We start from the raw sequence: 10,000 nt of genomic DNA, 5'->3' as shown, positions 1-10,000 counted from the left end.
ACCGCTGGGCTCAAGGCAAGGGAAAGGAGGGGGGGAGGGGGGAGGGGAGGGGAGGGGGAGGGAAAGGAGAAGGGAGGGAGAGAGAGGGAGGGAGGGAGGGAGAGAGGGAGGAGGAGGAGGGAGGGAGGGAGGGAGGGAGGGAGGGAGGGAGGGAGGGAGGGAGGGAGGGAGAGAGAGAGAGAGAGAGAACGAGGGCGAGCGAGATAGAGAGAGAGAAAGAAAAGAGAGAGAGAGAGAGGAGAGAGAGAGAGGCGAAAGTGACGCCAATAATCTTCCCTTTTTTTCTTCGCCTTTTTCTTTTTCTTTTTTTCGTCTTTTTCTCATGCTTATCTTTTTCTTCTTTTTTTTTCCTTTTCTCTTTTTTCGTCTATTCTTTCTTTTTTTTCTTCATCCTTTTCTTCTTTTCTTTCTGTCTTTTCTTCTTCTTACCCTTTTCTCTTTTCTTTATATATTTTCTTCTTCTCCTCTTTCTTGCTTCATCTTTTTCTTTTCTTTTCCACTTTCTCATTTTCTTTCTTTATTTTCTTCTCTCCTTTCCTTATCTTTCATTCCTTTCGTTCTCTTCTTTCTTTATCTTTTCTTTCCTTTGTTTCTCTTTTTTTTCTTCCTTTTTTCTCCCTTCCTTCTTTATTTTCTTGTTCTCTTGTTTCTCCATCTTTCTTCTTTTCTTTTCTCTCCTCTCTTTCTCTTTTTCTCTTTCTATACATTTCGATCTTTCTTCAATCCCCTTGCTTTTTTTCTCTCTTCCTTATTTATCTCTAAATTTTTCTGCACCTTTCGTTCTTCCTTTAATTCCTTTACTCCCATTTCTCTTTTTTCATTTTTTTTCTTCATACTTTATTTCATCCCTTCATTTCCCCTTTTCCACTTCCTTTTGTTCTCGCTCTTTCTCTCTCGCACTTTTATTCCTTCTTTTATCCCTTTGTTCTCCCCTTTTCCACTTCTTTCTCTCTTTTTCTCTCTCTTTCTCTCTCTCGCACTTTTATTCTTTTTTAATCGTTTGTTCCCCCCTTTCCCACTTCTTTCTTCCTCTTTTTTCAACCTTATTTCTATTTCTCTTCTTTCTTCTGTCCCTTTTGCTTCTTCCTTTTTATCACTTCTTTCCCTTTTTCTATACCTTTTTTTTTTCTTTGTCCCTTTACGTTTACTGTTCGTACCATATGTTTTCCTCCATCACTCACTTACTCACTGGCTGATTTACTCATGAACTCACTTACTAAACTCATTCACTTACTCACTGATTTCCTCATTCACTCGCTGATTTGCTCATTCCCTTACTCCCAGATTTACTCATCTACCACTGATTTACTCATTCACTCACGAACTCACTAATTTACTCACTCAATCTTTCCTCCCTACTGTTCTTCCATTCCCGATCTACCTTCCTTTCGTCCCTCCTCCTTCCTCCCTCCAGACCTTCCTTCCCACCCACCCTTGGCTCCATCCCCCATCATCCCTCTCCCTCCCTTTCCCTCCCCTCCCTCTACCCATCCACCCAACTACCCATCCTCTCTCTCTCTCTCCCTCTCTCTCCCACCTACTTACCCATCCATCCACCCATCCTCCTCCCACCTCTTCCTCCTCTCCTCTCCCTCTCTCCCACCTACTTACCCATCCATCCACCCATCCTCTTCTCCCACCCAGCTTCCCTCCCTCCCTCCTCCACCTTCCCTCCCTCCCTCCCCACCTTCCCAACTTCCTCTCCCTCCTTTTCCTCCACTCCTCTTCTTCTTCTTCTTCTTCTTCTTCTTCTTCTTCTTCTTCTTCTTCTTCTTCTTCTTCTTCTTCTTCTTCTTCTTCTTCTTCTTCCTCCTCCTCCTCCTTCCTCACCAAGAAGCAATAAAAAAAACACTCACCCAGCCCCGACCTCGGCAGTAACAGATGGCGGAGGGCAGGAGGCAGCTACCAACATAATGAATAAGAGAGAGAGAGAGAGAGAGAGAGAGAGAGAGAGAGAGAGAGAGAGGGAGAGAGAGAGAGAGAGAGAGAGAGAGAGAGAGAGAGAGAGAGAGAGAAGTGGGGGAGAGGAAGGGGAGGGAGGGAGGGAGGAAGGAAGAGAGGGAGGGAGGGAGGGAGGGAGGGAGGGAGGGAGGGAAAGAGGGAGGGAGGGAGGGAGGAGGAAAAGAGAGAGAGAGAGAGAGAGAGAGAGAGAGAGAGAGAGAGAGAGAGAGAGAGAGAGAGAGAGAGAGAGAGAGAGAGAGAGAGAGAGAGAGGGGGGGGGTGAGGGGGTGGAGAAGGGGGCGGAAAGGAGATCCAGGGAATATAGTAGGAAGGAGAAGAGGAGGAGGAAGAGAAGGAATAGGATGGGGTCGAGAACGAGAGAGAGTAGGAGGAGGAAGTGAACGAGAAGAAGGAGAGAGGCAGAAGGAGGGAGGAAAGAGGAAGAAGGAACGGAGGAGACGGAGGAGGAGGAGAACGAAAGAAAGGGAGGAAGAGGAGGTAAAGGTGGAGTAGAAATTGAGACAAGCGAAATTGGAAGAGGAGGGAAAAGTGGAAGAGAAGGAATAGGACGAGCACGAGGTGGAGGAGGAAAAGTAGGAAAAGGAGGAAGAGGACGACGACAACGAGAAGAAAGAGGAAGAGGAAGAAGAGCAGTAAAGAGAAGGAAGAGGAAACGGAAGAAGAGCAGTAAAGAGAAGGAAGAGGAAACGGAAGAACAGCAGTAAAGAGGAGGAAGAGAACGGGAAGAACAGGAGGACGGAGAGACGGACAAGGGAGAGAGAGAGACTCCGCTTAATATCAGTTGGTGCGAGAAGCGACACCCGGCAAATAACCCCTTGAGTCTTTCTGTCATCAAAGGGGAGCCTCTGCCGCCCTTGTCTCGCTTTTCCCCTCTCCCTCTTTCTCTTTCCCTCTCTCTCTACGTCTCTCTCTCTATTTCTATCTCTATCTATCTATCTATCTATCTTTATCTATCTATCTATCTATCTCTATCTATCTTTATCTATCTATCTATCTCTATCTATCTTTATCTATCTTTATCTATCTATCTATCTTTATCTATCTATCTTTATCTATCTATCTATCTATCTATCTCTGCATCTCTCTCTCTTTCTCTTCCTTTCCTTCTTTCTTTCTATATCACTCCTTCTCCCTTCCTCTCTTCCCCCTCTCTCTTCCCTCCTCTCTTCTCCCTCCTCTCTCTTCCCTCTCCTCTCTTCCCCTCCTCTCTTCCTATCCCTCCTCTATCCTCCTTCACTCTCTTCCCCTCCTCTCTTCCCCTCCTCTCTTCCCCTCCTCTCCTTCCCCTCCTCTCTCTTCCCCTCCTCTCTTCCCTCCCTCTCTTCCCCTCCCTTCCTCTTCCCCTCCTCTCTTCCCCTCCTCTCCCCTCCTCTCTTCCCTCCCTTCCCTCCTCCCTCCCTCTCTTCCCTCCTCTCTTCCCCTCCCTCTTCCCCTCCCCCTTCCCCTCCTCTCTTCCCCCTCCTCTCTTCCCCTCACTCTCTTCCCCCTCCTCTCTTCCTCTCCCTCTCTTCCCCTCCTCTCTTCCCTCCCTCTCTTCCCCTCCCTCTCTTCCCCTCCTCCTCTTCCCCTCCCTCTCTTCCCCCCTCTTCCCCTCCCTCTCTTCCCCTCCCTCTCTTCCCCCTCCTCTCTTCCCCCTCCTCTCTTCCCCTCCTCTCTTCCCCTCCTCTCTTCCCCTCCTCTCTTCCCCTCCCTCTCTTCCCCTCCTCTCTTCCCCTCCTCTCTCTTCCCCTCCTCTCTTCCCCTCTCTCTCTTCCCCTCCTCCTCTCTTCTCCCTTCCTCCTTCCCTTTCCTCCTTCCCTTTCCTCCTTCCCTTTCCTCCCTTCCCCCTTTCCTCCCTTCCCTTTCCTTCCTTCCCTCTCCTCCCCTTCCCCACCTTCCCTTCCCCTTCCCCTTCCCCTTCCCCTTCCTCTCTTCCCCCTTTCCCCTTCCCTTCCCCTTCCCCCTTCCCCTTCCCCTTCCCCTTCCCCTTCCCCTTCCCTTCCCTTCCTTCCTTCCCTCCCCTTCCCCCTACCCCTCCCCCTCCCCTCCCTCCCCCTCACCCTCCCCCCTCACCCTCCTCCACCCGCCACACCTGCCGAACACCTGTAAACGCCCCTCACATCCACCCCGCCCACTCACAGCACAAGCGTCAAGGGGCGGTACAAGGTCCCACTCTTCTCCGCCCTCTGGATACACACACACACACTCTGAAGCGCACATACACGCCCGTGGATACACACACACACACACACACACACACTCTGAAAAGCACATACACGCCCACGGATACACACACGCAAGCACAAGCACACGCATACGTTTAGGTGTGAGAATACATACACGTGTTTTTTTTCTCTATCTTTCTTTCTCTCTTTCCCTGTCTGTCTGTCTGTCTCTGCCTGTCTGTCTGTCTGTCTGTGTCTGCCTCTGTCTGTATGTCTGGCAGTCTGTCTCTCTGAATGTCTCTGAATGTCTGTCTGTCTGTCTGTCTGTCTGTCTGTCTATCTGTCTGTCTGTCTGGCTCTCTCTGCCCCCTCCCCCTCCTCTCCTCCCTCTCTCTCCCTCCTCCCTCCCTCCTCTCTCCCTCTCTCTCCCTCTCTCTCCTCCTCTCTCTCCCTCTCTCTCTCCCTCTCTCTCCCCTCTCTCTCCCTCTCTCTCCCTCTCTCTCCTCCCTCCCTCCCTCCCTCCCTCCCTCCCTCCCTCCCTCCCTCCCTCCCTCCCTCCTTCCCTCCCTCCCCTTCCTCCTCCTCCCTCCCTCTCCCTTCCCTTCCCCCTACCCTCCCTCCCTTTTCTTTCCCTTCTACCCCACCCACACCTAAACACCTCCAAGCAAACTCCCAGGCGCACGTCAGGCCGCGGTGACCTCAGCAAAGGAAATCGCACGACGGGTTGTTCGTTAGTGCCTGCAACTGCGAGAGGGCTCGAGGGGGACCGTGCAATCGCCTCGTTGCATCACCCTCATCACCCTCATCATCCCCCCTCCTCCCCCCACCCGCTCTCGCTCTCCCGTGATGAGTGATTTTTTTTCGGTCTTTTTTTCAGCGTTTTCGTCGCTCTTTCGTCATTCCACAACAACAAAAATATTTTACCAAAAAGTAAAAAAAAAAAACGACATTAATAACAAAAACAATCAGTCAACAACAAAAATACAATAAAAAACAAAGACGACGACGAAGACGATAACGACGACAATAAAACAAGATCAGCATCACCAAACACGTCAACATCACTAACAACTATAGCCAACTACAACAACGAAAACAAATCAACAACAGCAACACTTCCATTCCAAAGATACCCCAACGCCCATTTAACATTCCCCGAGTTGGAGACCTTTTCTTTTCAACTATTTTTCAACTTTCGACGCCCTGACTGACCCCCCCCCCCTCTCTCTCTCTCTCTCTCTCTCTCTCTCTCTCTCTCTCTCTCTCTCTCTCTCTCTCTCTCTCTCTCTCTCTCTCTCTCTCTCTCTCTCTGCTCTCTCTCTCTCTCTCTGCTCTCTCTCTCTCACTCTCTCTCTCTCTCTCTCTCTCTCTCTCTCTACTCTCTCTCTCTCTCTCTCTCTCTCTCTCTCTCTCTCTCTCTTACTATCTCTCTCTCTCACACCTCTCTCACACTCTCTCACACTCACACACTCACACACTCACACACTCACACACTCACACACACACACACACACACACACACTCTCACACTCTTGCCACTCTCACACTCTCACACTCTCACTCACACTCACCTCACTCTCTGCTCTCTCTTTCCCCCTCTTATCCTCCCTCTCTCTTTCCCACCTCTTACTCCCTCTCTCTCTCCCCCTCTTCCTCCCTCTCTCTCCCCCTCTTCACTCCCTCTCTCTCTCTCCCTCCCTCCTCCCCTCTCTTCTTCCTCTCTCCTCTCCCTCTCTCCCTCCCTCTCTCTCTCTTCCCTCTCTCTCTCTCTCTTCACCTCCTCTCTCTCTCTCCTTCCCTCTCTCTCTCTTCTTCCCTCTCTCTCTCTCTCCCCCCCTCTCTCTCTCTTCTTCCCTCTCCCTCTCTCCCTCCTTCCCTCTCCCTCTCTCCCTTTCGACGCCCTGACTGACCCTCTCTCTCTCCACTCTCTCTCTCTCCCTCCCCTTCCTTCCTCCCTCCCCCTCCCTCTGCTGGCCCACCCCCGACCCGGACCCTCTCTCCCCCCTTCTTAATCAGCTTGTTCCCCGACTTTTAATGGCTCGCCCCCACCACCCCCGTCTCTCTTCCTCGCGTCTCCATGTCCTCCTTGGTGCCGGACGCAAAGCTTTCGAATCCGCCACTGGTCAAAACAAACACACTGCATCCGTTCGTCTACTTTGCGAACGGATGCGCTGCGGCCGAGTTTCGAAACGTCCTTGAATTCGGTCTCTTGTCTGTCTGTCTGTCTGTCTGTCTGTCTGTGTCTGCGTCTGTCTGTCTGTCTGTCTGTCTGTCTGTCTGTCTGTGTCTGTGTCTGCGTCTGCGTCTGTGTCTGTGTGTGTCTGTCTGCCCTCCCCCCCCCCCATTTTTCTTCTCCCTGCCTATCGTCTTTCCCTCTTTCCTTCCGTCCCTTTCCTATCTATTCCTTTCCCTTTTTTTCCCTCCCTCCCTCCCTTCTTTCCTTCCCTCCCTTCCTTCCTTACTTCCTTCCTTCCCTCCCTTCCTCCCTCCCTCCCTTCCTTTTCTTCCCTCTCCTCCCTCCTTCCTTACTTTCCTTCCCTCCCTCCCTCTTTCCCCTCCCTCCCTCCCTCCTCCCTCCCTACCTTCCCTCCTTCCCTCCCACATGTATTAAAAAGAAAATATATATATACATACATCCACGTATTCATTACCTTCTACAGAAACACTTGATTTTCAACTTTTTTTTTAACGCTTGATTCTGAACCATTTTTTTAAGTTCTTCAAATTCAACGTCTTTTTTTACACCTTACATATCGAACCTTATTTTTTTACACTCGCTATTCACTCGATCTTTTTTACACCCTTGATATCAATCCTGATTTTCTTACTGACACGATTTTTTACCTTAATCCTTCTTTTCACAACTTTGAATCTTCATACTCTTTTTTACAACATTGTTATACATCAACCTATATATTTTTTATATCATTAATCTTCTTCCCCTCCTCCTCCTCCTCCTCCTCTCCCTTACATTTTCCTTCCTCTCTTTCTCCTTCTCCTCCTCTTTCTCCTTCTCCTTACTCGTCTTCTCCTTCTTCTCTTTCTCCTTCTCCTCCCCTTTCTCCTTCTCCTTACTCGCCTTTTCCTTCTTCTCTGTCTTCTCCTCCTCCTCCTCTCTTTCAACCTTCAAATTTCCCACGGCCGGCGAACACTCCCCCCCCTCCCTACCCTGTCTTTCTTCTAATCTCCCCTCCCCTCTTCCCCTGTCTTCCTTCACTCCCTCTTCCCCCCCCCCACCTCATCCCCTTCTATACCCTCCCTGCCATCCCTCTCTCCCTCCCACTTCCCGTCTCTTCTCTTCCCTTCCCTGTTCCTCCTCCCACTTTCCCTCTCTCCCTCCCTTTCCTTCCCATACCTCCATTTTCTTCCTTCCGTTGAAGCCCCTCCCTCATTTCCCCCTCCTCTCCCTCCATTTTCCTCTTCCCACTTCCCCTCTTTCCCTCCCTTCCCCTTTCCTCCCTCCCTTCCTCTCCCTCTCTCCCATCTCACTCTCTCCAAGCTCCCCTTTCCTATCCACTCACCCTCCCTCCTTCCCTTCCCCTTTCCTCCTTCCTTTCTCTCCCCCTTCCCTTTCCCTCCCTCTCCCACCCCTTTCCCTCCCTCCCTCCCTCTCCCACCCCCACTCAACCGGTACCTGCTAAGCATCCGAGAATGTCTGTGGAATCTCCCCCTTTGGAGTCATCTTACCCTCACGTTGCTCTTCTCCCCCTCCTACACACACACACACACACACACACACACACACACACACACACACACACACACACACACACACACACACACACACACACACACACACACGCACGCACGCACGCACACGCACGCACGCACGCACACGCCCGCGCAGAGAGAGAGAGAGAGAGAGAGAGAGAGAGAGAGAGAGAGAGAGAGAGAGAGAGAGAGAGAGAGAGAGAGAGAGAGAGAGAGAGAGAGAGGGAGAGAGAGAGAGAGAGAGAGAGAGAGAGAGAGAGAGAGAGAGAGAGAGAGAGAGAGAGAGAGAGAGAGAGAGAGAGAGAGAGAGAGAGAGAGAGGGAGAGGGAAGAAGAGAGAGAGAGGGAAGAAGAGAGAGAGAGGGAAGAAGAGAGAGAGAGGGAAGAAGAGAGAGAGAGGGAAGAAGAGAAAGAGAGAGAGGGAAGAAGAGGAAGAAGAGAAGAGAGGGAAGAAAGAGAAGAGAGAGGAAGAAGAGAGAGAGAGGAAGAGGAGAGAGAGAGAGAGAAGAGGAAGAAACAGAGAGAAGAGAGAAACAGAGAGAAAGAAAGAGAAACAGAGAGAAAGAGAAACAGAGAGAAAGAGAAACAGAGAAAGAGAAACAGAGAGAGACAGCGAGAGAGAGAGAGGGGGAAGTGGAACATAAAACAGAAAGAAAGAAAGAGAAAAGGAAATACACAAACAGAGAAACAGAAGGTAAAAGAAAGAAAGAGAAGGTGAAAGAAAGAGAAATAAAGACAAAGAGAAAGAGAAAGACAGACAGACAGACAGACAATCAGCGTCTGGACATCCTCCCCGCATCCACGCACTTTACCGAAGCGCTGCTAACTCCGGCGGGTATTAAAGAAACCGCCAACTCGTACTTCTCGTCTTACCGTCTGCCAAGGAGCCTGAAAGAGAGAAGAAAAAAATAAATATTGGTAAAATCACACGGAAATAACACATCCTAAACAGCTTAACATGTCAACAATCACAAAATCAATCAGACCGAAATCTTAAAAATACAAAAATAAATAAATAAATATATGTATATATATATATATATATATATATATATATATATATATATATATATATATATATATATATATTCATTTATTTCTATAAATAAATATAAAGGATGGGGATGAAAACGGGCTCAGGTAATGGGCGGCGAGGAATACATCAGGTGCCAAAAAAAAAACACGCACGAAATGGAACGAGCATAAGGACACACTTACACGCGCATACATGCATACACGTACACGTACATGTACACACACACACACACACTCTTAACTCTCCCACACTCCTACTCCCTCTCCCCCATTCCCCCACCACACCTACACCCCAACCACTCTCCCTCTCCCCCCTAACCCCACTCCCACGCCCACCACTCTCCCCCTACCCCCCACTCCCACCCCCCCCCACGTCTCCCCCCACCGAGCTCCTCCCCGCCCGCGAGGCCTCCTCCGCTGCGGGCGTGAGGCGGCGGCAATCGGCCTCTGCGCCCGCCTGTCATTCGCCGCTGACTGACAGCTACTTACTGGGCGTCACATCTGAGAGGTCCCGCCACCTGCCGCCCACCGCCCACCGCCCGCCGCCCGCCGCCCACCACCCACCGCCCGCGTTGTCTCGTCCTGGTCGTGGTGGTCGACTGTCTGTGCGACTGTCGGGCCTGAGCCACCGCGACCTGACCTACGACGACCTGTTGCTCGACCTGCCTCACCACCTGACCCACGACCTGCTGCACGACCTGGCCCAGGACGACTCGCCTTACAATTTGACCCACGATGACCTGTTGCTCGACCTGCTGCACAACCTGTCTTAAGACCTGACTTTCGACGACCTGCCTCACCACCTGACCCACGACCTGCTGCACTTGGCCTAGGACGATCCGCCTTACGATCTGACCCACGACGACCTGTTGCACGACTTGGTCCACGACCTGTTGCTCGGCCTTCTATACGACTAGTCACAAGGCCCAGGACCTGTTGCTTGACCTGCCTCACGACCTGAACAACGACGACCTACTGCACGACCTGCTATACGACTAACCCCACGACCACCTACTGCACGACCTGTCACGACCTGACCCTCCTGTACGACTCAGCCCACGACCTGACCTACGACCCCATCGCCTATTTTCACGGCAACATCCTCGCCAACATAGAACCTAATTCCGCATGCGATTCTCTCCGACGTCC

At 50.8% G+C, this 10,000-nt stretch overlaps 1 protein-coding gene across 1 annotated transcript in view; it reads right to left on the bottom strand.

The window, feature by feature from the left end:
* LRP1 (LDL receptor protein 1) overlaps window positions 1-10,000 on the bottom strand; it is a gene marked incomplete in the record, with an annotated part of 264,954 nt that overhangs the window by 203,006 nt on the left and 51,948 nt on the right. Inside the window, 1 exon segment of the mRNA XM_070118011.1 lies at window positions 8,690-8,704. Within this exon segment, the coding sequence (XP_069974112.1) occupies window positions 8,690-8,704 (15 nt within the window).

The sequence above is a fragment of the Penaeus vannamei genome, chromosome 41, assembly GCF_042767895.1.
Source record: "Penaeus vannamei isolate JL-2024 chromosome 41, ASM4276789v1, whole genome shotgun sequence".
NCBI lineage: Eukaryota > Metazoa > Arthropoda > Malacostraca > Decapoda > Penaeidae > Penaeus > Penaeus vannamei.
The sequence above is the reverse complement of the archived record's forward strand: the minus strand, read 5'-3'. Positions and strand labels throughout refer to the sequence as shown.